Here is a 27,949-nt window from a genome sequence, read left to right on the forward strand (position 1 = left end):
GATAAAGCTAAAAGTTCTAATTAGTGATAGTGATATGTAACAAATCCGCAAATTTAGTACATAAACAATTTAATTTAATGTATATGTAATCAACATATACGTATATATATAAATAATGCAATTTGTTGTTGTTGTAGATAAGGATCATAGATGACACCTCCAGGAGGCGCCACTTCCTGGCACACAATAGATCACAGAATAAATTTCAACATAAAACCTTGTATCAGTTGTTAAACACAAGTATATTGATTTATATATCAATATATATAAATAGAGAAAAGATTTTAAAAAAAGACCCTCAACAGCTGATTTTTTCTTCCTCTAGTGAATCCATATTAATCCCAACAAAAACCTAATTATGAAAAAATGGCCAAGTTTTAGACCCCCTCCAAAAAATAAGCCTATCAATGTAATGATATCTACCCTCTGGCCAAGTCCGTTCTTTTCTCAGCAGACCCTGAGACAACAAGAAAAAAGTTCCAGACTTCCTCAAGAAAAGTTAAAAAAATCAGCCTGTCAAAATAGTGATATATACAATGTGGTCAACTTATTTCACTGCTACTTTTATGAGTAACACATTTCTTTTAATTTTATTAGTTAACTCTTGGCTAGTTTCTGAATGGGGATTAAAATATCAGAACCATGTTTGCTCACACCGGAGAAGTGGGTGAAGGGAAAATAGAGAACTTAGAAGAAAAGAAAAAAAATTCCAGACTCCTCATTGCTCATTCAGACTTTGACGTTTCTATCTCTTCGGGAAGTACCTTATAATTTTGATGATCAGTGAGTCAGTCAGTAACAAAAATGTAAATAATTTGTTGAAGCCGTTAGGAGCGGTCAAGAATGAGGTAGTTTAGAAAAACACCTTTTTCATTTTTTTGCTGACGATTTGACTTTTATTCGGATCTTCTTCAGGGCATAAAGTGTGGTGCTATTCTTGTGGTGTCATATTGGTGTTATGTAAGTGTTGTGAAAATGCAAATTTTGAAATTCTCCCCTTTAGAAATGACTTAATATTAAGTGTTCAAATTTTTACAAGTACTAAGTGACCTAGGCTTAATTTATGTTTCAAATTTAAAAAGCCCATTCTAAGAGGAAGCAGAGATATGAGGGTGAGAAAAACCGGGTGGATTGGTTCATGTAAACCACATATACACATGGAGATTTTACATCATATACACATACACATGGCGGCTTGCCGACTCTCGGTTAGCACACTATGTTGTTAATTATTATCCAACATGTTGAAGTTAATTCCTAAAACTATTTACTAACATACCGCTATGAATGTTTAAAGTTATGTATATTTATAACTAATTTTCACAACTAAAATATTTCATATTGCTAATAAAGTTATGAATAAATAAATATAAAAAAATGGACTCACTGTTGCAGACTGCGGTTCAGACTTTCGAGTGTACCTGACAACGTGCAAACAAGCGAGACGGAGCGGACGGTTTATTTCACCACCATAGAATAATTTCTGTTTATTATGTTTGCAATCAGCATTCGTGGGATTATCCATAAGAGCGGTTGAGATGAGAGAAAAAAATTTGAAATCCCCCTCCCGCTGTGCCACCAACGGTTCAAGGACAAGAGCCCAACTCGACAAATACTCAAATTTATCAAAAAGCCAAGGCGAAAGCGGTTTATTTTACGGAAACATATAAATAAACGCGTCGTGCTTTTTTATCTTGAGCTTTTTTTTATAATCGTTTAAGAGTAGGAGGGAAAAAACACTGCGTCCGCTCCGTCGCCTGGGGCCGATCCAGTCTGCCTTGTAGCGCCATTTCTTATTAAACGGGTGAAAGTCAAGTTGGTTAGCTCTCATACGTTCAGAATGAGGTGATAAATTGTTTTAATTCGTTTAAAATCCCCAGGTTTAGATTTATAATGGCCAATGGAAGCAACAATGGTAAAACGAGGAAATCGCACAGTTATAAACCCTACGACACGTCGAACGTAAGTAATACGCACAAATTATCTACTCGGCGCCAAACATTGTGTAAGAACCTATTAGGCCCGTATAACGGATATTTTTATTATTTCTCCCCTCTCGCTATTCGGGACCGTCTATTTGTGAAAAAGTTATTTTATCCGCGGAAATAGCCCTGCTATTCGTTTTAGTCGGTCCGTTCGATTATTGTTAATATTTGGGTCGGTGTCTGTAGGAGGTGAACCCATGCTTTTATGATTTCTAACCTAAAGCCCCCTCCATGTTCCACTTGTCATTAAACCTTTCCTTTTTCCTGAAGTTTATTTATACTTCTTAAACGCTTTTCTACTTAACGATGATTTCTACTTTTAACCGCCCGCTCTTGTTAGAGATGCGAGTTTTTGCGAAACGTAAATCGCCCCCGCCCGGGTTCCCCGTGCTCCGTACCGTCGAAACTGACGTTCATTAAATATCCACCTGTTCACTTTGTTAATTCTCGTGAATCTTCGTTGGCGAAATTGCAATTTGTAAATCGTTCATTTCGAACTTTTGAAAAAGCGAAAATTCGTTCAAAAGCTGACGAGACGAGTTGAAGGCCTATCCTATATTTATCGCGTCCTCACAACCTCGCTTTGGCGGAATGGTCGCACTTTCCTGTTTAACATTTCATAGTCTGTCCACAACGAATATCCTCTTAGAAAACGTAATTGACGCATTCGTCATTCCTAGATGAGAATCATTCATTAGTAATTAGGTCATTGACTGAGTCTGAGCTTGACATCATACAGGCCTAATGTACACTCAGTCTGCATGGATCCATATCGGAAGAATAATTTGAACTATTAACTGAACCGATAGCCACAGTTCAGGTTTTTCATTTTTTCCATCAGTTGTCACTTTTCATAGATTGTCTGTGGGTAGATGATGCTGCAAATGTGTATGGCAATGGATGACATTGAAGTTGACATTTTTCCTTTTGGTAGCTGCTTCGGATTAAAAACAGTTGCGAATTAACCTTCGTACAAGTGCACAGGTAGTCTGCTGCCCTCGTCTTGAAAACGTTAGGGACTTTGTTCTACAGTTGTGCAGAGGGCTGTGTGTAGATTGTGTTCTTGGCTTGCAATATTTTAAACTAAATTGTGAAGTAGTCATTCATCAACATTTGCAGTCTTTAGTTTACCTCCTTGCGCCTGGTTAAGTTTCATTCTTTCATCGACCGTTACAGCAAAATGTAATAAATAATTTCATGTTTTTGTTTGTTTATTGTATGTACGAGTATTGGCAATAATTTATTAAGTTTTTCAGTGCACTGTTTACTATTATCTAAAGAATCTTAATTATGTTCTATTATGATTTTTTTCTTATAAATCCTAATTATTATCAATTTTTTCTTATAGGTAAGATTGTTTTGTTCTCTTCATTATTATTTGCTATCTCTCTCGTTCTCATATTACCATTATGTACTAATCATAAAATAATTATATTATTATAGGTAGGTACCTTCCAAATGTACCTACCTACAATGTGTAAATTTATTTTCTTCTCTTAAGGAATTGGGTGTTTTTCACCTTTTTTTGCGTTTCTCTAACCCTGAGGACATCCGTCAAATCAAAATGTTTGAGACGTTTATGAATAATAATTTACCGTTTTCATTTTTTCATGCATTCTTTTTCTATACATTTACTTCAAAAGACTGATATTTCTTGTGATTCATTGTTTTGTAAATTTTGAATAATACAAATAGCATGCCTATGTATACACACATATAGGGTTCAAACAACAAGCCAGTTTGTGCGGAAACAGCAAATATGTATTTGCCAAGTGTCGTGCAAGTCCTCAACTTACTACCAATCATGAAGGACGACAATGAAAATGTCATCGTTGCATCTGTGGTTATTGTTTTGTGTAGTGACTACAAACTCAGTCACAGAGTACTTTTGCCCCATCTTGCATTAGATCCATTTCTATGTTGTACCTAGTTCTGATTTTTGTGATTAGGAAGAGAAGCGTTCCAAATTATTGGCTCAGCTTTTGGTACAGATCAAGGAACTCCAAAACTGTTATGGGCTAATCCATTCCTAACCAACAGAAAAAATGTTATGTTGTACTTTCATATACATATATACTAGTTAAGAATCTTTTATTATTGAAAAATTAATAGAAGTATATACTTATTGCTGATTAATGATTATAGTTGATTCCTGAATGTGAGGATGCTTTGAGTTTGGCTACTTCAGGAATATTTGTAGGTTTTGAAGCAGACCAGGAAATCGACAATTAGCCGGGTAAGACAATCACTGAATATTGTTGCTCGGTGAATAATCAACCACCTGTCCACTCTAGTCAGGATTCGGTGAATCCAGGATGTCTGCTGCCACCTTAATACAATGCGCTTTTGAGAGCTATTCTGTCCCTTATTCTGAACCTGTAACACACTGATGAGCCCTAGTTCAACAAGTTATTTGATTGGCAGGCCAGTAAGCCAGTTTTAGTGGTTCCAAAGACATTTCCTCCTGCAGGCAAGTGTAATGCCACAGTTTGTTAGTAAGTAGAATCAGTACCTTGTAGGATTTTACCAACTTCCTCAAATACCCATTCAATCAGCACAGCTGGTTACGATTCGACACTTTTTCCTGCTTCCTTTAATGCATTCTGTTCTTTCTTTCTGAAACTCGCAAGGAGGATCTTGAATCGTCTGTGTGCAATGAGAAAATTACACTGTTTCCACATTTTCAACCCATCTTTTTGTCTTTAAGATACTCATTGATAGAGTTAATTCCTATGCCTCAGAAGGGTTAAGGAAGTATTAGCAGTGTAGCAGCCCCTTTTCTTGCAAGAGCTTCTTTGTTTCCCTCTACTCCTTTGTGTATATACCCAGCAAGGAATACCTTTATTTTGCTTATTTAACTTAAGTTTTGCAATTCAGGACCAACATTATCCAATGTTTAGGTTTAATGCTCTGATGGCTGAATTGCATTGTACTCTATTAAAGACACAATTAGTGTATAAATTTCATTTTTCTACAAATTAACAATTCATCATGTAAATGTCTTCTGGTACATAATGCTGAAAACTTCTTGGGATTTGTTAGGATGTGTGGGTAGGGGTACTTCTACTACTGTTACTACATTTTTTCCAACAGTCGGCTAGTTTTTATCTTCCCGTCTGTAGATCAGTGAGCAGTTAGCTTGCTGTAAAGATCAGTTGGTAACTTAAGAAAGAACTTTTGGTACTACATGATGAACAATCCTCCCTGCATTGAAAGCCAATTTAATAATAGTACTACCTCAAAAATGAACTGCTTGAGAGATATGAATAAGTGATGATATTTGGAGATAATAGAGATATTTGGAGATTGTGAGATGCGCTCTATGATCTCCAAATATTCATTAACTGTCACTAAACACCACACATTAATAAGTGATTTTGTTTAGGTATGTACATACTATGCAACTTGATACCTGTATTGAAATAAATAAGTAGAAAAAGTAAAAAATCCCCCCTGATAATAATAATAAGTTATCGATGAACACTTCATGAAGTTATCCTTCAGACATGAATATCGGTGCTGATCCAGTAGAATGCGCCAAACATGGGGTGAGACCAAAGTGTGAATTGTTTTAGTTCAAAAACGGGTCAACTTTTCATTTCATGATATCTTTGTTTGGGTTTTAGTTGATATTACTTTCTGAGGTCATAAATTTTCACTGTTAGTAAATATATTTATTTCTATTTTAGTCATCATTTGTAAGACGGATCACGACGCGAGTGACTGAGATTCTCCCACAGCCTTCGACGTGGATCAGCCGCTGGCTTTCTCCAGCTACAAAGCCAGACTTGAGGAATGACAGCGACGAAGAAGATGAAGATGAAGACCAGAGGCAACCGGCGAAAAAACGACCGTGTTTAAATACATCTGTAGATTTCCCACAAAATCATATCTATAGGATTGGATTAGGTAATTGCAAATTTTAAATTATGGATAGCAGGATTAAATTGTTATTAATGAAAATAAAAATTAAATTATAATAATCAATTATACTTTTACCTAAGTCTTGATTGAGAAAAAATGTTAGTGTCATGTTCGGGATTCAAAAATTCGGAACATTCCAATTATAACTCGCTTGATAATTCAAACTTTAGTCTTTTTTTTTTTTTTCTTCTTCTTTTTTTTTAATAGTTTGTTTTTGTTTACCTGTTTCTCCTTGTCTGTGAAACATCATTTTAAGACGTTAAACTTGGAGGACAAACATAAGATTATTAAGGTGGTATGTGGTTTATGAAAGCATTAAGTAAGAAAAAGGGCGACATCGCCAAACACCTTATCTGCAATTTAAAAAAAAAAAAAATTAGGGGGATAATTATCACTCAGCGAGTGAATGGCTGGCTCAATACCTTGATCCTAAATTAGTCGGAAAGTTCAAATACTAGAATTTTTTGATTTCCCCCTGAGATTTGTGTTATCAAGTCAACTGCAGTATCAAAACTGTACCTTATAAATTGATTTTACAAAAATATGAAATGCATAAGGATAAATTAGATGTCACTTATTGTAAAGGAGGACGGTATGAGTAGAAACATCCTGTACAAAAATTGAATCTACATACTTATGTGTAGAGATTAGTGACCGTTAAGCGATAGTTATTCAGATATTGTGAGATGCGGTCGGGTGTGATGTAGGTTTCAGAAAAACATTTTCTTTATCGTGCCAACGTTTCGATCTTTTATTGAGATCATCTTCAGGGCCTGGGATTTANTTGTTAAATGTAAACATTGTTTGTAAATCCCAGGCCCTGAAGATGATCTCAATAAAAGATCGAAATGTTGGCACGATAAAGAAAATGTTTTTCTGAAACGTACATCACACCCGACCGCATCTCACGATATCTGAATAACTATATACTTATCTTTATTATTTCTATAAATTGGGTGCTTCTATTTACTATGTGTCTTGTGTTTTTAGGCGGTGAAGCAGGTGATATTAGCCCTATACTAAGTAACAGGATAGATAATGATAAAGCGATACCTGGGCCCAGTGGGCTTCATTTGTCAAAGAAAACAAACTTTGTCTTTTCTACACCAGCTCCAGCACAAACACAGCATGATGTCATTCCTAAAATCAATGGCAAGCAAATAATAAACCATATCACCTGTTATTTTCTTCCAATAGGGCTTGTAAATTATTTAATTGTTTTGAAGGTGATGAGGGAAGTGATGGTGAATCTACAAGTGGCTGTTCATCTGTAGGCCCACAAGGGGAAAAAGCACCATCCTCCACTTATGCAAAAATTGTGCCCAAGAGTAGACCACCACTCCATTCAACAGCCACAAATGTTCCCACTCCATCCTCTTCACCATCCCCAAGCCTAGGTGATTTACTTATATTACTGGCAGTTCAAAATATTTATATTTTTATCATATATATGTTAATGTTTTCCTTTTGTTTACATTAGCGTCAAATTTACAAAGGTCTCCTGTTACGTCAAGACCCACGACATTTTCTAAATTGGACTTTAATGTTTCAAAAAGGCCAAGTTTTGATTCATTTGTTTTTAATAACCCTCTAAACAAGGTATGTTAGACAATATCAAATAAAATTTCCAATGTCTTCTCTACGTTATGCTTATATACTTTTGAATATAAGCTGAGTTTAATACAATGAAAAATCCTCCACAATAACGTTTAGTAGATGTTATAGTGTAATTTTTGTTTTTGCAGAGTTTGACATTAAATTCAAGTCGAAATTCTTCTCTAAATGATTCATCTGCATCACCGTTTTACAAAGGAAGAACAATGTATGGAGGGTCGTCGAGTTGTAGGGAAGCTTTAAACTCCAAACTACTCTCACCCAGAGTGAGTGGTCCCAAGGTCGTCAGTGTGAAACCCTCTGCAACTCCAGAAGCTTCTAAAGAAAGGATCGGCGCATCTGCTATGAGGATCCTCAAAGCTCTAGAGCAGTTTTCAACTCCAGTAAGAAAAATCACCGTTAGCTGTATTTATTCTGAAATTTTTTGAGCTAAGGAATCAATTTTTACTTTCGACAGATGCCAGATCCTAGAAAAACTGTTGGGAAGAGTGAAGGTGAAAAAAGAAAAAGGAAATCACTTCCTCCTTATGAAGAACTAATACTACCTCAGATGCCTGATCTTTTGAGGATAAAGAGGAAAGAGAGACCTGCACCGCCAAAACCACCCCAGGCAACAATTGACAGTGTTGATTCAACTTATACCACGAACAAAGATTTAACTTCATCAGATAGATTGAGGTTTGTGCCATTGTCTACTAAAACGTTAATGTTTCTCTTATTTGTTGTAACTTTATGCTGGGCATGTATTGAAATGATTGTACATCCTCGGTTAACGTCGTCTCACTTTCATTGCTTTGTTACTGTGTCACCGAGTCGCTCTTATCCCGACAGTTGGCAGATTGTTTCTTGTTAACCTGGTTCTCAGAACCCCCTCTGATAAATTTTCTTTTCATTTTTAAAATTATTTTAATCCATTTGTTTTTTTAGTTGATCCTACTTTACAAAAGACTAGCTAATATTCACAATATATTTAGCTAATATTAATATATTTATCACAATGTAGATCGGGGATTTGGTCCAATGAATGTTGTGTGTTGAAAATTCGCCAAGCTTTAGGTGTTTTATTTCACCTTCCTCTGTCTAGATTCTCAGTTATTATTTAAAATAATTTTCTTTTAACATGTATAAAACTTTTTTTGTCTCTTTTTACCATCTCTTATATTTTTTTCTAAATATAATGGTTTTTTAATAAATAAATAGCACTTTTCTTACAACTATATATTTATTAAAAGCCTATTATATTTAGACTCTATATTTATTTAGTAGTCANTAAATAAATAAATAGCCCTTTTGACTATTTCAACTAGATCTCCGATACCTATCGCTCCAGAATTGTGCCAAATATATGAAATACCTTTTTGAAAGTAGTGAAACATCTAATATATCAAAAAAGTTTGTAAAAGTATGTTTTTACCGGTTTTTAAATTTTCACCTACCAGTTGAGGTGTAATCGCGAGTTGGAGGTAAAGAGGACTCCTTGAGTTAAAAAACATATTTAGTAAAAAGTAAGAAATGGTAAAATGATATATAGATAAAAAATTAGTTTCATATATGGTGATAGAAGAAAATTTTATTTATTCATGTTTTTAAATTAATTTATTTATTTTTTAATTTTAATTATTGATTGAGAATCTACCCCTTAGGAAGGTGAAATAAAACACGAAAACTTGGCATAGTTTTAACAGACAATATTCAATGGACCATATCCCCGATCCCACCAATAAATTGTAAAGTGGTTAGAGCACTTAGGTATAGAGCTGGAAGTTGTGAGTTCGAGTCCCACTCATGACACAATTTATGATTACTTTTAGAATTGGGAAAAACTACTTTTTAATTGGATTTTTGAAGTATTGAATCAAAATCACTCACTCAGTGAAATGAATCAGCTCTTTTTCATAGCTCGCCGCTCATGCTCACCAAATTGATCTTACCCATAATTCCATGGATGGAAAATTAATTAATAATAATTCCATTTGGTGGGTTTGTTGAATATCGGTGTGCTAGAGCTAAAACCAATTGTAAATGTTGATGGTCTGAATTACAGGGTTTGAGTTTATTTAATGCATATTATATTTCATACATAAATGTGTAAAAAGTAGGTTCAAGGGAAAATGGCTAGAGCCATTATACATCCTAGAGTCAAAGGATTTTAAATATATTAAGCAAATATTTATTTAGAAATCGTGAGATGCGGTCTGGTGTGATGTAGGTTTCAGAAAAACATTTTTTTTTTATCGTGCCAACGTTTCGTTCTTTATTGAGATCATCTTCAGGGCCTGGGATTACAAACATTGTTTACATATAACAATTACATTTTGGATGTGGAAAAATGAATTTATACAATGCAAAATATATTTTTTTATATATTTAATCAAAGTATTCTACTCACTCAAAGTGTTTGTCTTCTGTGTAATTGTGCCATTCTTGCGTATGACGTGTTGAGAGTGCCAGGAGACGACACGACATGTCACACACAACACTGTGTGAGTAGAAATACTTTGATTGAATATAAAAAATATATTTTGCATTGTATAAATTCACTTTTTTCCATATCGTACATGTGTTTGTTAAATGTAAATAATGTTTGAAAATCCCAGACCCTGAAAATGATCTCAATAAACATCGAAACGTTGGCACGATAAAGAAAATGTTTTTCTGAAACCTACATCACACCAGACTGCATCTCACAATTTCTAAATAATATTGATTAACGGTCACTAATCACCACACATATTAAGCAAAACTAAATTGCATTAAATAAACAGAATTACAAGGTTGTTAATAAAAGAAATTATGAACTCTTCAAATTGTTTTTTATTACTGCCAATAATGAATTTTTTTTTAAAGAAAAAAGGTCATTTTATTCACGTAATCATTAACAACCATGTAAATTTATTCCTTTTTCTTATGAGGAAAACAAAAATCCAACTACATGAATAAAAATTCATACATGGTGGAAATAATTTTTTTGTTAAATAAATTTATACATATTTCTTGAAAATCACAGTGCTTATCTGTATTTGTGAAAACATGTCATTTCTTATAACTGGATATAACTAGTAAATAAATAAGAGCCAAAGTGGGAAGTGGGTTTGCAATTCGTTGAACTTGAATGGGCAAGTACTAAAAGGCGGACTCCAAAGTCTTAACGTTTTGTGCCTGAAGTTGAGAATCAAGGGAGCGGAAAGTGGCTGGATGGGAAATCAGGGTGAAGTCACTTTTACTGAGTGGTGGTAAAGATTTTTTTTTCCTCCAGAACATTTCATTACTTGCTCAGTAAGGTGGGTTAACACTTGATCTGCGAGCCCCATCTCTACTTGGAAAATGTTCCATTATAGTGATCATTTCTGTTTTTCTTCAGATGTGTATTTACTCAGATAATCTTCACTTAACACGACGTTAATCGAGGTTAATCATCCAATAAATAAACTTAAGTTATACTTGAATCTAATTATTACTTTGTAATTTCAACTGAAATAATTTGTTCCTAGAATTCCCAATCCTGAGGAAAGGAATTTTATCGGGTGTATCAGAGGAAGGAAGATGGAAAACTTGGAGTTGGAGAGGGCAAAGCCAATCAACCTGCCCAATGTGAAATTACCTATTACAACCTTGCCAAACTTTACATTTCAGAGTCTTCCAAAAGCTGACAACCCATCAGAAAAAAGGCCTCAAACTGTGTTTCCTAATTTAACAGAAGTTCCTTTAAGTAAATCATCATCAAGTAAATACAAATTTTCCAAACCTATTATCGAAAGTTCTGATGGCCATTCGGTAATAAGCATAAAGCCTACTATAAAATTCAGTGAACCATTGAATGCAGATGCTAATGAGAAAATTTCAAACAAAACTAACATTTCCAGCAATGTTACAATTTCATCATCCAGTACATCCAAAGATTCTATTGGCCTATTGCCTAGTATGAAAACTCCTAGTCCGACTAAGAAAAGTAAAGAAGTGATGTTTGATTATAAACCTATGGCTAAACTAAAAGAGAAGAAAGTGAAAGAAACAGAAGTTTCTGTGGAAGTCAAGCCTTCTGCTGAATTTAAAAATGGAAGTGTTATGGATTTTTTCAAAAGTAATACTAGTACCAGTTTCGGAGATAAATTCAAAGCCCCCAAAGGAAGTTGGGCATGTGATACATGTCTTGTAAATAATAGTGCCGATAAGTCAAAATGTGCCGCCTGCGAAACCCCAAAACCTTGTAAAAAAGAACAAATCATTAGTAGTAGTACTTCAAGTGATAATAAATGGGAGTGCAAAAATTGTAAATTAGAAAATAGTGAGACTGAAGAAAAGTGTAAATCGTGTGGTGCTGAGAAAAATGGTTACATCAAAACACCTTTGGCTAAAGGATTACAAGCATTCATAAAAGACAAGGACACTTGGGAGTGTAAAGAATGTTTTGTAAAGAACAAAATGACAGATAACAGTTGTGTAGCTTGTACTTCATCAAAACCAGGATCTTCCAATGTCTCAGAAAGCTCAGCGACAGTAACAACAACGGTTTCATCTTCGGCTCCAAGCCTGAGCTCAATGTTCAAAAAGCCTGAAGGCAACTGGGAATGTGACGTCTGTTTAGTATCTAACAAAGCCGGTGTTGACGCCTGTGTCTCATGTAGCACACCTAAACCTGGTGCAAAACCTGCTGAGTCAAAGCCAGCTGCCACATTTCAGTTCGGCATTCCTCCAGCAACTACTGCAGGAGCTGGAAGTACGTCCAGCAGTGCATTTTCTTTAGGAAACACTTCGACTATAGAAACATCAAAGCCTGCAACCTCTGGTTTCACTTTTGGGATTCCATGTACTGAAAACTCTAAGAAAATTGAATTTAAATTTGGAATTCCTCCGCCGGTTAATAAAGATAAAGAAGAGTCTTCTACTTCAAAAGAGGTAAAAGAGGAGACATCGAAGGAAACACCGCCAATTGAAAAAGAGAAACCACAAATATCTTTGTCCAGTACATCAAGCACGCCTACTTCTAATCTCTTTTCATTTGGAAGTAATTCGACAACTGATGCAAAGAAAGATCCTTCAGAAGTAACTGAAGAGGGAGCTAAGCTGAAAAAACGAGTCAGGTTCGGGGATCCTCTCGTAGAGCAAAAAACAATAAGCAGTGATACCGATAAATCGCCATTTTCATTTGGAAAAGTTTCTACTAAAAACGATAAAAAGGGTAATGTCTTTGGGTTTTCCCAACAGCCACCGATGTTTGGAAACACTTCAATTAAAACCAGTTTGAATTCGTCAGAAGTGCCTAATACAAACTCTTTGTTTAAATTCAGTAGCGATACATCTTCAGTCAGTTCAACGACAGAAACGACTAACACACCTCCAAACGCTACAAACTCTGAAGCCGGCACAACCAACACTAATATTTTTGGAGCTGTTTTAAATAATGCTACAACAAATGAAACTAGCAACAAAAATCCTCCTTCCTTCAGCTCTGATAATAAAAATCTTTTTGGAGGGTCATCGTTGTCATCTGCTAGCGAGGTGAAAAAACCTTTGTTTACAGATGGGTTTGGATCTATGTCAAATAAAAATATATTCCCTTCTTCTGACAATATGACAAAAGATAACAAATTAATCTTTGGATCGAATGCAAAACCGATATTCGGTGCCTCAAACGAAACAGGCGCAAATGCAATTTTCTGCTCAAAACAAGAAGAAAAAACCCCGTTGATATTTGGAAATACAGTTGAAACTCCCAGTACAATGTTTGGTGCGGATGATTCAAAAAAAGATGACAAAAATACGATAGCTTTCGGCTCAAAAAGCTTAGAGTCTATCTTTGGCAAGGCTTCAGTTCCTGAAGAAAAGAAGTTAGAACAGCAAAGCATGTTCACTTCTAAACCAGGAAATTCTTTGTCCACCCAAGCTCAAGAGAATAATTTATTCACTTCTAAAATCAAAGCTTTTCCCCAGGCGACACAACAAGAGGAAAACAAAAATACTTTTATGAGATTTAACACAGGAACAAATTTCTTCAACAATAACAACATGTTTGCCAGCAAAATTGAAGGGACTGCATTTGATGTAAAACCTGCAACCACGTCATCAGTGCCCAGCTTTGGTAATCCGATACAGACTGTCGGTAACAGTACAGAAAACAAACCCACTTTCTCTTTCAACTCTATGTCAAACCAGCCAAGTTCTACTGGTTTCGGAATGTTCAACAAAGAGCCAGAAAACAAGCCTTTAACTGGTGGATTTAGTTTCAACATGGCGGCAAAACAACAACCACAACAGCAGCCGCCTCAGTCGACAAACAACTTTGGATTTGGATCGTCTTCTTTCGAACCCACACCGGTTTTCAATAATCAAAATCCACCACAGACTTCTAATGCAGTTTTCACATTTGGCTCATCACACCAAGAGCCTCAGCAGCCAATGTTTGCATTTCAGCAAGGACAGCAGGTGAATTTTTTTTCTTATACTTATGCAAAAGTGGTAATAGGTCATTCAACCACCTTTGATTACTTAGAAGTCTTATGCTATACAATTTTATTTCATGGGCTTAAAAATTAATTTAGCAAGGTTTCAACTCAGTGTATTTATTGAACTTCGTTTGGCTGTTAATTTGAACTTTAGTTTCAAAAATATGTGCTTAATATAATACGTAGAGATGACTTTTCTTGTAAGCACATTTTTCTCTAAATTATCATTTCTGATATTAATTTTCTAAGACAGCGTTAAAAACCCTCTTTTAGTTGTAATCCACATTCTTCCAAAATTGATTTGAACAACAGATGTTCTAGTTATATATGTTGTGCAGTCAGTAAGTTGGAATTAGTCAAATGTCAAATTGAATGGGGAAAACTCAGCACTGGCAAACTAGTTAATTTCATTCAGTCATATTTTACTACATGAAATTCACTATTTAAGAAAAAATATGTTCTCTGTTTTCCTAGCAATACAAATATAAACAATTGCCAACAGATTTTGCCCAGAATTTTGATATTTGGGTGTGAGCTTTAGTGTAGCATTGGTAGGTTTAAATTGACAGTCTTACGATCAATTTACAATTAGCCCATTCAGGATGGTCAGTTTTCTTCGTTCCTCAAGTGAGGTACTGAAAATGTGGCAAAGCGCGCTACTTTCTTTTATACTGAAGTTCATAGAAGTGGTGTGCTATTTAAGATATTCTTTTTAGCATAAGAGTGGATAATTGAGAAACTTTAATGCTTCCCCCCATTTTAAGCAACGCACTTCTTTGAACTAGTCTAAAAGTAAAGAGACTAGAGCACATTTCACTCGCAGAACTTGGGTACAGGTAGGGGTGATGGTAGGTTCTCAGTACCTCACTGGGGGAAGCAGTCTCACTTTCCTTACTTCAAGCTTTTACTCTTCACTGCATTAAAAAAAAATTCACATTTTAGTAATAAATGCCTTATTCTGTCAATTTTTAATTGACGATGATTGCATATTTTCATTGTCTGTTTTCTATAATTCTTAGGCAAATACAATGGCATCGCCATTTGCATTCGGCTCGCAGAATTCGGTTGCTAGCCAGCCCCAGCAACAACCCGTACAACCTCCTATGTTCGATCCCAACATAAAACCCAATTTCAACTTTAGTGGTGGTTCAACGCCTACGTTTTCGTAAGTTCCTTTTTTAAGATAGTAAGAAAATTATTGACTCGAGCGTTCCTTCTGTTTTCAGCGCTCCTACAGCCAACCCCGATGAATTAGATCGAAGGAAAATAAGGAAAGCTTTTAGAAGGACTAGGTAAGGTGAAGTGATAAGAAATGAAACTAGACAAAACACTCGCTCATAGACCCGTGAGCACCCTTCAGACTGACGAAAAATTATTACCTCATTTTGTCACAAAAGCTTCTTCGTTGTTTTTCAAAATCGTTCTATAAATTTTATTTTTCTTAACAAAACATTTTTTATTTGTAATTATATTTATTGATTTTGTTATTGTGAAGAAGATTTTGTGTGCGGGTCTTGTTTATCGCTAAGCACAAATGTGTGCGTTATAAAGATAAACAAATACTTTCTTACAAGTGAGAAGGGGCCGAATAAAAAATTAAATTTTCAAAATTATTAGTACTTTCAGATGAAGGTTCGATACTGGTTTTAAAGTTGTAAATTTCTTTTCACAATGATAAAAACCTGTATGATATAAATATTGTGTACATTACATTTAAAAAATATATAAATATTTAATTATATACACATTGTCAGCTTATAATTAATTTCAATGTTACTTAATTTATATTAAGGTTGCATTGTATATAGTCTAAAATAATAAATTGTATAAATTAGTGGCCCGTTCTATAATAACACTATCTTATATTTGTATTCTTCTTAACTTGGTATCTCCATCCACCATTGTGAACATTCTCCGATAATTTAAATACATACGTATATATAAAAGTATATAAAGGTGTAAAGCAAATTAGTTAATAAATATATATATGACTATATACGTAACTGTTACAAATAAGAATGGTAAATACTTTTTTTTAAATAACTATTACTATTATTAAAGGGGATGCGACGGGGAAAATATGGCCTTAATAAGTAGTGCCATTCTGGAGAGAATATTCACAATGATATCGAGAAAAATAATGTTACTATTTATAGGCTGTATCTATCAGATTCTGCTATTTGGGATTATGTTATAATGCTGTAGTTTGTTCAATTAGGTTGTAGAAGCATACAGAAAGTATATGGCCTGGCCCATGGAATTCATGTGTGCATATTTTATAATTTAGAGGAAAAAAATTCAAAAAAAAATTTTTTTGAATTTTTAAATATTTAATATTTTTGTATACATGTTGAATTGATGAGTTTTTTTAAATGGAGAAGATGCATAGATAAAATGCAAAACAAGCCCCTGTGATATTCGAGTGGGCCAGGCACCGAGGCAGGCTCACTCCTACTTTTTTGTAAATAAACGAATCGGTCAAGGATTTGCTGTAAATAATCTGAGACTCGTGAAAATATGAATTTTTTTAATATGAAAAAGGAGTTAGACTGCTTAGTGTGTGTAAATATAGACTTAACGTTAGATAAGAGATTTAGGACTCCTATTTGTGAATGTTTGTGCGTGAACGTATGTTTAAACTCTGGTTCAGTTTAATTTAAAAATTCGCCGTGTTCGAAAGGTTTAAACTGGAATGCAAAAGAAGACAGACATTTTTATATGAAATAAAATCAACACGATGCAGAATCATCTAGTCACAACTAGGAAAACATGAGACAACTATTGTGCCCAGCACCGCATTTAGTTTATCCTCAAAATGTTAAACAATTTTTTCCTTATTATTTTTTTGTAATTGTGCTCCTAATCTTATCAAAAGTGAAAGGCATTCATTTAACTCGATTATATAATCCATTTGATAAAATAGAAAGACTGTTTACAAGTTATATTCATGTATAATTTTAATTATTGAAAAATTTTGTTTGATACTGTACAATACTGAATCGGGGGAGAAAACGAAACAGGTGATCATTTTCTTTTGATTAGTTTTTATTGTCTTCAACCCTCATAATTTCAAACATCCACTGTCAATTTTTTATGCTACAACAACAGTGTATTATTCATATATTTTATAGTTTTTTTTTTTTTTTTTTAAACAGGCTGTTAATCCTTACAGCAGTCGATTTGTAAATTGTTTCACTTGTTAGTTTTATAAAAAACAAAATCATTTTTATCTTCAAACAGTATATTGTCATAACTGCATCTGTTAATTTCTTACACTCAGAACCAAAATTTCCACGATGAAATGTGAAGATATTTGAAAAACTGTACAGTTGATTGTACCTGTAAATAATAAATTTTTCAATACTGTACCCAATGTTATGTTTTTTATGGGTTGTTTTTAACAAAGATAAAAATGTGTAATACATATTTGAATCTCATTTTATTGACTTCATTGACAACCTCGAGTTCAGAATCAACCTGGAGCATAAGCAAAACTTATTTCCACTTGAGAAAATCCCTCGTCCATCCTTACGCTAACCATAAATCTGGCAGATAGTATCAGGACTGCTTATGTTCATGAATAAAATAATTCAAAGGCAGTCCTCTTCGGGCGTCAGCAGACTTTTGAATGGCTTTCTCACTAATGCATCCTGCACACCTTTGAAAATCATCAGTTTTGCGTTCTAAGGTTTTGGTTACTCACTTCCATCCTCCTGTATTATATTTTAAACGGTTTGTAAGTTTTTATGTATCCTGTCAAACGCCATGGAGCCAGATAGTTTTGTACTTGATTGTAAATTGTTAAGATTAATAGCCTGGGGATGTAGGTTGGTTACAACAAAATATCTGTATTCTGCTACGTAGGCCTATTATTCCATTCAGGATGGTGTCCTTGATATAAAGTTCTTGCTTCCCAATAAGGTACTGAGAACTTGATGGCATTGACACCCTTTCTCAGGTGAGAACGTGTGATCGGACCTTTACCTCTCAGGCCCTGAGGAGCATGATCGCGCTCTACTCTTACCTTTAGATTGAAGTACAAATAAGCAGTGTGTATCTTAAAAAAGAAAATAATGGTTTTTTTCTAAATTTCTCACTTTCACTAAGACAAAATAACTTGAATAGCACACTGCTTGCATGAACTTGAATCTACAAGAGAAATGATGTGCTCTCAGTACTTCACCTGGGGAACGAAGTACGTCACGCACTTTTTAGATGGTTTAAGGAATCCACTTAAATAGTGTTTTTCCTCAAAAAATAGCATTTCTTCAACGCCTCTGCACACTTCTCTTGGAGGTTCTACGTCGGGCCCCCACCAGTTAAAATGACGGTAAGAAGGCCATTTTCTTCTCTTGCTGGCTGAGAGTTGTTTCTTCTCCCTTCCTCAAACCAGGTGGTTTTTTTTTTTTTCTCAAGCCGTTTTTCCAGCTTTAACTTTTAACACGCTCTTTGATGTGGTTTTGGTCCCATCAGTGAGAAAGAATCTTTGGCTAGTTAGTCTGTTTGTTCCCTTCTATACCTCTTCATGTCCCAGAACCCAACTCAAGATAACTTTGTTGTTTTCCTAGGTCCATTTTAAGCCTTTACAGATAAAGGTGATTTGGGTGAACACGTCAGCAGTGTAAACAGTACAGATTAGACCTAGGATATTCCCTTGCATAATACGATCCTTGATGTCTGAAAAACCAGTGGTCTCACCCAGCGATACAAGGACTCTTCAGGATGGAGTATTTTATTTGGAAAAGTGACCGTGTGCCAAACTTTATCAAATGCCTCCTTGACATACAGAAAAAACTGCTGATGCTTGTTTTCTACATCAGGGTATCATGTCGATCGTCAACCCTGCATGAGAGTTATAACAAATACAGCGTGGCGCCGGCCCGAAAAGAGAGGGAGAGAGCGAAGAGACAAGGAGAGAGGGAAAGACCACGTGGAGAGAGTTATGACCAGTACCGACGTGAAGACATCATTTTTTTTGGAAAGCTGGTTACTCTTGGCTTCCAGGATCATACAAAGAGGACTACGCTTCACAGATCAGAGACCAATATCGAAAATAGCGTTTCCTCGACTTCGAAACCATTTCTCTACAGGATCAGCAATAACGAGGCAAGATTATCCTTCAACTTTAATTTGTCATCTTTCCCAAATTTAATTAACCCAAGATATTCAAAAAGGATAGTAATATAATACATATACATAATATTTTGTGTGCACACATTAACTCCCTTTCTTTGTATTTAGTGTTTTTTTTTTGTTAANAAAGATGACAAATTAAAGTTGAAGGATAATCTTGCCTCGTTATTGCTGATCCTGTAGAGAGAGAGAGAGAGAGAGAGAGAGAGAGAGAGAGAGAAAATGGTTTCGAAGTCGAGGAAACGCTATGTTAGATATTAGTCTCTGATCTGTGAAACATAGTCCTCTTTGTATGATCCTGGAAGCCAAGGATGTCAGAAGAAGAGTAATCAGCTTTCCAAAAAATGATGTCTTCACGCTGGTACCGGTCATAACTCTCTCCTCGTTGTTTTTCCCTCTCCTTGTCTCTTCGCTCTCACCCTCTCTCTTCGGGCCAGCGCCACGTTGTATTTGTTATAGAGTAGAATGGAGAGGGTCTAAAATCAAATTTATGAGAAAGGTTGGTGTGAGAGTTGAATAGGAGGTTTAGTCTTTTGAGGCGTTAGAAAATTTCAGCTATAATTGGCCTTTACGAGGATGAGCCGCTGGGGTGTTTGTGAAATTATGGACATGGATACAATCTAAAAAAAAAAATTAAATTTGTAGACAATAATTCAACTCAAAACAAGGAAATATTGAAACATTGAACACAATATAATAATTTTTTTAATATTTGATAATCATATATAATACATATTGTGTAAAAAGCCTCAGATAAATGCAGCTAATTATTCAGAAATCGTGAGATGCGGTCAGACCGCATCTCACGATTTCTGAATAATTATCGATTAACGGTCACTAATCACCACACACTGTAGCTAACATAATTAATTAAATTAAATAAAATCCAACATTATCGTTTCCCAAGCCAGAGACAATTGTCAAAAAAAAAAAAAACTTATCTAGTTTAAGAAAAACTTTTGTGACTAGATTTTATTTAATAAGGAAATAATAAACTGCTGATGAAACAATAAGAAAAAAACAAGCAAAGATGGAGAACTTATATTGGGAAATAAAACTGGGTTTTGAATCATCCTGAAAATCCCTTCTTCGAGTCCTTTGTTTTTTTCCACCGTGAAGTCTCTTTTCATACATTTCCAGTTCTTTTTGGTTCCTCAACCTCTCTGCAAGGGATTCTTCTTCTAATTCTTTGAGCTTTTTCTAATTTAAACAATTACAAAAAAAAAATTGAAATCAAATGGTTTTTAAATTGACTTAAACACTTGGAATAAATTGGAACTTACGAGTTCCTTTTCTTTTTTTAAGGCCTCGCATGTCTCATCACAGTTGATTTCAGTTTCATTTTTCAAATGGCAAATGACATCTTTCTTGATCCTCTTACATTTGCAATTGACTTTGACTTTTTTTCTACATCGGTCCGCATTCGGGCACTCGCCCTTGTGACAGTTGGAGGCGCACCTGTGCCCACAAGGATACTGAAACAAACCGGTTCAATTGAACGACCAGTTGTTTTTTGCCACTGACAATTCACTCACGAGCTTCGGGCACTGGTCGCCGCAGGAGAGTTTTTCGTCTTTTTTGCTTTCGGGTAGCCTGCACCATTCGTAGCACTTTGTGTAGACGAAATTAAGGCTGCAGTGGCACCGCAACTTGAGCTGAACTTTGCAATTCGGACACGGAGGAGGATGGCATCCAATCGTGCACGGATGCGAGCACACCCGCTCTGCTACGCATTCCTCCTCGCACACTTCACAATTGTCCCCAGCATCCTTTATAACACATAAAAACTATTAATTTAATACAATAAAATAGTTTATTCTCTTAAATTAACTTGAGTAAATTAATAGTACTTAGATTTAGAGAGAAAACAAATGTGAGAATTTGAGAAAAAGTGAGTAAGTTTGTTTGTGTGCGTGTGTGTGTGCGAGAGAGAGAGAGAGAGGAGAGAAAGAGAGAGAGTGAGAGAGAGCAAGGAGGTTAGTGAAGGAGCAATAAAGCATGTGGATTGATTAGTTATTGGCGATTTAGTTTATTTGTGACCATGCAGATTTGTGAGAGTGAGTAAATGTGTAAATGTGAGAGAATATTAATTAGTGGTTAGTAAGTGAGTGGATGAGTGGGTGAGAGGTTAGTAAAACAACCGAGCATGTGGAATGGTGAATGATAGCTGTTGAGAGGTTAATGAGCAACCTTGTGTGTGTGAGCGAGCTTTTGATTTTTGTATGAGTGAGCCTGATTTGTGAGTTAGTAGATGAAGAGTTAGTGAGTAAGAAAGTTAGTGAAAGATCTATTGAACACGTGGATTTGTGAATGAGTGAATGGCTAGGTTAGCTGGTAAGAGGTTAGTGAGTGGTCTTGTGGATTTGTGATTGAGTGCATATGTTTGTATGGTGTGTGTGAGGGAGAGAATAGTTAAATTTTCTAGTATTAATTGATTCTTTTTAATTATAATACAAACCAAGTATGATCAACAAAAAACCTCACAATTATACATTTCAAAGAATAATTTTCTATTTGTTATAATTAACAATGAACAATTTATTTATATTCAAGAGTAGTTTACAATGTTAAATTCTCTTCACATGTTAATTGTTTATAAATATGAAATATGTAAATATACACCTTTTCGTTTGGGCTGTTGACGACTGAGTGACAAAGGAATGAACATTCATGATTTTTGCAGGGAAGCAACCTGCTGCAAGGATTGCCACAAGACTGAGCCACTGCCCTGAAACAAGGGAGCCGCAGTTTCTCGTGTCCCCCTAGACACGGTACTTCGACAATGGCAATGCACTCTGGGCATTCCAGTGACTTCACTTCTAACGGGGCCTGCAAAACATTTTAAAACATTGATCGATATCAAGGATTAATTTTATTAGAAACTTACAACGTCCAACGGTGTAGCGGGTTTGAAGTTCGGTATCGAACAGACGACGACTTTGGAATGGCAGATCTTAGGACAACGGTGGCCACAGGGCTTCAATTTATTGCATACTTGCTTACAAGGCGGACAAGGACCGTAATGACAATTGTGTTTATTTTCATGGTCACAATCTTTAGGCGCACTAGGAAGAGTATAATTATAACGTACAAAATAATTCAGTAAATATAACCACTGGATAAGTACATGCAAAGTTGATTGCACTTGAATTTTCTTTTTTTTACACCACACGGGACAGTTGTCAGCGGATGAGCACAGTTCGAACACGTTAAAAGTACAGTTTGCTGACATGGGTAGCACGGCCCTCTGTGACATACCGATTCACATTTGTGATTTCCACAGTTGAGTGTCTTTTTACAAATGGCATAACAAGGTGGGCATTGACCATCACAACACTGGAATAAGTTTTTTTTTAAAATTTAATGCAAGCAAACTCTAAACTTTAATTTAAACTTTGGCTCAGATTAAATGCAGTAAACAGAAACAATAAATTATATAATTTAATCAAGCGCAAGCTAGACACAATCCTACTCATAAATAGTACAATATTTTCCCTTGTAGTGGTTTTAAACTTTTTTCCACTATATTTAAACCTGTAACTAAAAATAAATTATTTACTTGCATTTCATGTTTTATTATGAAGTGATATATGCTAGTAATAGTCATAAAAATTGTGTTTTATTTGCATAGATATTGTGTCAATAAATACTTTAAACTACTACTACTACTAAGCCTTCATTAGAAAATAAAGTGAAAATATAGCTGTAAAAGCTCACTTTTCTACTGCAGTTATGAACCCCGCAGTCTTTTTTCAATTTGCATTTCTTTTCACAAAGGTACTCCTTTTCGCACTGAACCTCCTTAAAATGCGATCCACAACGACAAGGCTTTTGTATTATTTCCATACACTGCAATTCAATGGCAAACATTAACAATATTTTGTATTCTAAAAAAAAAACCACAAACAGATTTATTAAAAAGGAATGTTTCACTATCCCCTACAGGCCCGCAAGATGATTTGTGGCATCTTTGTGAACAGCGGTGAAGCCCACAGAGGAGGAGCTTAGAGCACGTGTCCCCGCAAGTGCTGACTTCTTTCGTACACGGGAGAACTGTCACTTCTTTTCCACACGGGCAGGATCTAGGAAGAGAAAGAGGGCATGGCCCGCATTCACCTTTGTGGCAGATGACTTCACACGTGTGCTCCCCACAGTCCAACAGTTTTCCACAGACCTAAAAAACAACTGATTAATTATCCTTGTTGATTTACTACTAGTTTTTCTTAATAATAATAATAATTGAAAAACTGTCCAAAAATCACCTTTTCGCAGTTCCAAGTCAGTTCGGCACAAGCGATGCGTTCCGTCTTGTCACCGCATTGACACTTCATCAGTGAAGTTTTGTTGCAAGGAGGGCATGCACCGGGATGGCAACGACTCTCGCATTTGTGCTTCCTGCAGGCCAACTCCTTTCCACAGGCTTTTTCGCAAGCCCATTCTTTCTCATAGCATCTTCTCGGAATAGAATCACTTTTTCCACAGTGGCATTTTGTTCTCACCATCTTGGGGCACTTCGGACAAGGCCCTGCAAAAAACATACAATTTTTCTAAATTTATTTAATTTAATTTAAAATATTAATTATATTCTACAGTGAAGGGGATCAGAAAACATGTTTTTATTAGTTATTTCAACGAGAGGATTTTACTTGTAAATAATTTTTCAGGGAAGATGCATAACTGAATAATCAATATTCAAATACTAGGCAAACTAATACACTTTCTCAAAGTATACCAGTGTATTAAAAAAATAAAAAAATAAATAAAAATAAACAAATAAAGTCAATAAATAAAAAATTAAAATTGTATCACTTCAACAAACCTGGATGGCAAAGGAGCAAGCAAGCATGTCCACATTCGGGCAGAAGTGGTTTATTGCAAATTTCACCGCAGGAATGTGGCACTAACCACGGCTGGAACACTGGGTCAGTTCTATTACCACAAAAGCATTCGTATTTTGTTGGAATGCTTGACAAATCATATTCTTCCCTACATTTTGGGCTGAAAAAAAAATGTACATAAGAACAAATGTGACAATTCAGCAAGTGCAATGATAACTTACCAAAACCAGCAGTAGCTTTTACTTTTATTTGACGGCATTTCTTCCTCTGCAACCTTTTGATGTGTAATACTGTCTTTACTCCACCTTTGTATGCAGTTTAAATGGAAAAATCCATAGCAAGATCTGCACGACCATATCTAACAGACAAAGAAAAAGTCTCTAATGTGCAATTTGATATTTTAGAATTTATTAATTTATGATAATAATTTATTAAATTTATGATATATAAATTATTCACAAAAGTTTTACAATGAAAATATCGCCTGGGGGAGTCCACCCCCTGCTTGCCAGCCCACGGGGGCCACTTTGCCAATCCCGTTTTCTATTACCCTTGCGCAAAAGCTAGCAGGTGCTAGCTGTCTTGGAGTGGTCTGAGGGTTGGTGAGCAGAGGCCTCGCTAGTTTTATATCATCATATTTTTTAAAAATAATTAAAAAAGAGCAAATAATAAATACACTTGAAAACTACCACACTTTTCGATTTTTGACAGGCATGCTAGAAAAAGTAACTCGTACAATTCATCGAAAACAATATTTTCTATGTGTTTTTCTTTTAATTTGCATTCTATTTTAATGCTCATCTTTGTTGTACACTTCGACAGGGCTATATATAATTGTCCATGTGTAAATATTGTTTCTTGAATTTATAATCAAACCTATTTTCTCAAAACTTTGACCTTGTGACTTAAGGTTATAGCAAACATTAGATGGACTATGAATTGCAACTGTTTCAAAACAAAGGGCATTTCAATATATCCTTGTGTGTCTAAACATTTTTAACGGGATGTACACAATATCTCCCTTTTTTATTCCCAGTTAACATTTCACAGTACTATTAATTTTTCTTGCTATCAAACGATTCCCATTATACAAACCATCTCCTAATAATTTTAATAAATTTCTCAATAGCATAACATCCTTCTTTTTAAGTGCAGTTCTGCAGAAGGCAAACCTGAAGGTGTCATTAATTGTAAATTTTCAATGGGATACTGTAAACTTATGTTTTCATTGTTGCCTTTGTCGCCAGCTCTCTAGCTCTACTCAGCATGATCTATGTACCAGACTGTACGCGCTCGGATCTGGTGAGGTCTAATCGAGCAGGGGGCGGTGGAACGGACTCTGACGGCACTGACCAAATACACTTAACAATTTTCCCTGGTAACTGTTTCACAATGATTGACTTTTTTCACTTCATTTTTTTCACTAGCTGCTAATATAGCTCTAATTTCTTCCTCAGATAAATCTAATGGATAAAACTCTGCAATTGGGGGCCGCGGTAGCCGAGTGGTTAAGGCATCAGACTCTCGGCTAATAAATCCTGCGGTCGTGGGTTCGATCCCCATTGTCGCCTCTGGACTTGTTCTGATGCCTAAGGGGACCGCAACTGAAAGAAATTGACACGGCACTGAATTTGGTCCCAACCCCCTTCAAAAATGAGTTTCTTCGATGGAAGAACACCGGCACAACGGGGGGCTCAAGTTCACATTTGGGTTGCCCCAAAAAAAAATATGGAGCCAGGGATAAAGTACAATAAGCTGTACAGCTCGGCTGCAGTGCTCAGGAGGGAACTCCTCCAGTCCCTGGTATCCATTGTAAAAAAAAAAATAAATAAATAATAATAATAAAATAAAATGGATAAAACTCTGCAATTAAATTATCATATAACATTTCATTGCATATTTAAAGTGTTTTTATGATATTATTGCCGATATCTAATAAGTAATCTGAGAATTCATTGGAATCTCCAATCCTTAGGCCTCTTTCAGACGGGGAGGCTAGTTGATTGAACTAGTTGCAGGTGTCAAGGAGTGTAACCTGGTAGGAAAATGTTTGGGAATCGCCTCAAACCCTTCACAAACTTGTCCACCCAGGCGGATGGCCAGCAGGCACAAGGGCTACTCACGTTCTCATCCCCACTGATTGACTCAACGCAATCGGCATTCGTCCTTCACCTCGCCTAGTTGAGTCAACTGAGTTCACCATGGAAAACATTGCAATCGCAAATTTGAATGTTGAGTTCATTGAAGAAATTCGTATTAGTCCCAGTATGGGACATGAGGTGTGAGTATAGCGACAAAATTAACAGAAGCGAAGCTTGGAGGGAAGTAGCACAACAGTATTTGCGAGAAAGCGCCCATTTCCCAATTTTATAACAACAGAAAAACCCACACTTTACTTTACTGGGTTTCCTCCTTTTTTGCTTCTCTTTTTGCAGAAAAACGAGCACAAGAAGTGCTCCTGCTTCCTAAGGTTCTAACACCGTACTGACCTCCCGTTGGGAAAAGAGGTTGATTCCACAAGTTGCTTAGTGTGAAACCAGTGAACAAAGAGTCTTTGCACGGCAGTAAACTAGCTGAGAATCAACTGGGCAACTTAGTTGAACAAACCACCTCGTCTGAAAGAGGATGTGCCCTCCACACACAGTAATGACATATCTACACAGAAAACAAACACTTTGAGCCCTGAAGATGAACTTAATAAAGATTGAAATGATGGCACGATAAAGCAAATGTTTTTCTAAACCTACATCATACCAGACAGCATCTCACGATCTGCAAATAATTATTAATTAACGATCATTAAATACCACACATGCTTCATAAATGTGTCTCCCACCTCCTGTTCTTTTTACAACTGGCAAAACCGTCGAAAATCATCACCCAGTGTAAATTTTTCATTACGCTTTATGTTTCATCCATGAAAATGTCTATTTCTTGCAGTACCTGTTTCATTTTACGTGACAAGTTCAGTTTGACGCAGTCTTCAACTAAATTCAATGGAAAGAAACTCGATATTCCTCGGAGTGGGGTTGAACCCACTCAATTTTCCCTAATAACTTACTTATACTCTCAGACGTAACTAATTCACCCCAGAGTACTCGATATTCCTCCGGGCATGGTTAAACCACCCCTTCCTTTCACGCTTATAAATTACATTCCTTCCTATAAATGAACATATACAAAACACTCGCTTAGGCGATATACTAAAGTTCACAAGACAAATAACAAAACGTTACAATGAGATGAACTTGCAGAAAGCCACTTGAAATTTCTTTATTTGTTAAACTTTAATCAGGAGGGATTTCACATTTTTAAAAAATAATAATAATAGAAAAAGAGGGAAAAACTTACAGAATCTGTCCTTTTGATGAGTGCTATACAAATGAGGCAGACTGCCGACCCAGACCGAAACGAATTCTCCAACACATTCTGCGTCCTCCCAAGATCCTCAGACTTGCCACCGAAGCTGTTGTAATTTTTAAGTACTGAAGCTGGAAAAGGGGCATAAAATGAGTGAAATGTAAACATGAGGAGAGGCCGTCGTTTAGTACCTAAGATGTTGTCCGATTCGAGTTCCTCTTCCTCCGAAGAGGACTCGTATTCTTGTCGCATGTATTTCTGCACGGATTTCTGCATTTTGAGATGAGCCTCTTGGAACTTGTTCTGGGCGGACATGGCATCCGGGACGGCGGGGCTCCGGGACGGGCCGTCCGTCCAGCCGTTCTCGACCCTCTTCTTCCTGTCGCCACCGGAGCGGTTCCAAGGGTTGCCCCTGCCTCCCGGGCGTGACATCTCGGGAAATAAAACACGGAAAGCCGGTTCGGGCGCCTGCCAATTATCTAGGGACGTGTGACATCCGCTAAACGGGAAACTGCTACCCTGTGGCCAGTAGTAGTACCCGTCAAACAAGACTCAGAACCTGCCCGGTGTGTCACCTACGTGTAACTCAGCGTTACCTCCATGAGGCCAACTCAACCGTACGTCCATGAAATCTCTTTGTGACGTCATTGAC

The 27,949-nt window shown here is 35.9% G+C and overlaps 2 protein-coding genes and 1 long non-coding RNA gene across 5 annotated transcripts; 2 read left to right on the plus strand and 1 right to left on the minus strand.

The window, feature by feature from the left end:
• The first annotated feature begins 1,723 nt into the window (after positions 1-1,723).
• Positions 1,724-23,265, plus strand: LOC106665358 (nuclear pore complex protein Nup153). Of its 3 annotated transcripts, XM_024226349.1 has the most exons (12): positions 1,724-1,819; positions 1,881-1,962; positions 5,675-5,894; positions 6,900-7,061; positions 7,136-7,306; positions 7,390-7,508; positions 7,655-7,906; positions 7,981-8,201; positions 11,015-13,946; positions 14,986-15,131; positions 15,193-15,258; positions 23,045-23,265. In XM_024226349.1, exons 2-12 carry the CDS (start codon positions 1,894-1,896, stop codon positions 23,055-23,057), a joined length of 4,371 nt encoding a protein of 1,456 aa, XP_024082117.1. In that variant the 5' UTR covers positions 1,724-1,819; positions 1,881-1,893; the 3' UTR covers positions 23,058-23,265. The 3 variants fall into 3 exon arrangements, 2 of the variants coding, with proteins under 2 accessions (XP_024082117.1, XP_024082118.1); XR_002910164.1 differs by having other exon boundaries at positions 1,788-1,962; positions 15,193-16,986; XM_024226350.1 differs by lacking the exons at positions 1,724-1,819; positions 1,881-1,962 and adding an exon at positions 5,346-5,533.
• LOC106665432 (NF-X1-type zinc finger protein NFXL1-like) lies at positions 19,937-27,891 on the minus strand. The gene is made up of 13 exons (XM_014391877.2): positions 27,489-27,891; positions 27,289-27,428; positions 24,159-24,295; positions 23,919-24,097; positions 23,362-23,624; positions 23,043-23,273; positions 22,817-22,948; positions 22,227-22,435; positions 21,987-22,164; positions 21,722-21,928; positions 20,635-20,868; positions 20,383-20,574; positions 19,937-20,299 (listed from the first exon to the last, which is right to left on the minus strand). The coding sequence occupies exons 1-13, from the start codon at positions 27,727-27,729 to the stop codon at positions 20,072-20,074; spliced, it is 2,571 nt and encodes an 856-aa protein (XP_014247363.1). The 5' UTR covers positions 27,730-27,891; the 3' UTR covers positions 19,937-20,071.
• Positions 24,304-25,619, plus strand: LOC112126711. Its single transcript, XR_002910165.1, has 3 exons — positions 24,304-25,127; positions 25,185-25,315; positions 25,395-25,619. It is a non-coding gene; the product is annotated as an uncharacterized LOC112126711 (long non-coding RNA).
• Positions 27,892-27,949: the final 58 nt, after the last annotated feature.

This window comes from Cimex lectularius, unplaced genomic scaffold (genome assembly GCF_000648675.2).
Source record: "Cimex lectularius strain Harlan isolate CLEC.00 unplaced genomic scaffold, Clec_2.1 scaffold80, whole genome shotgun sequence".
Lineage (NCBI taxonomy): Eukaryota > Metazoa > Arthropoda > Insecta > Hemiptera > Cimicidae > Cimex > Cimex lectularius.

Excerpts from the sequence above, each read along its gene's own strand:
- LOC106665358 (XM_024226349.1), top strand. The coding sequence starts at position 1,894 with ATGGCCAATGGAAGCAACAATGGTAAAACGAGGAAATCGCACAGTTAT. Across the intron at positions 5,895-6,899 it reads TATCTATAGGATTGGATTAG|GCGGTGAAGCAGGTGATATT; the intron begins GTAATTGCAAAT and ends TTGTGTTTTTAG. Across the intron at positions 7,907-7,980 it reads TAGAGCAGTTTTCAACTCCA|ATGCCAGATCCTAGAAAAAC; the intron begins GTAAGAAAAATC and ends TACTTTCGACAG.
- LOC106665432 (XM_014391877.2), bottom strand. The coding sequence starts at position 27,729 with ATGTCACGCCCGGGAGGCAGGGGCAACCCTTGGAACCGCTCCGGTGGC. Across the intron at positions 22,436-22,816 it reads TTCATAACTGCAGTAGAAAA|TGTTGTGATGGTCAATGCCC; the intron begins GTGAGCTTTTAC and ends AACTTATTCCAG. Across the intron at positions 22,165-22,226 it reads AAGTGCAATCAACTTTGCAT|TGCGCCTAAAGATTGTGACC; the intron begins GTACTTATCCAG and ends TACTCTTCCTAG.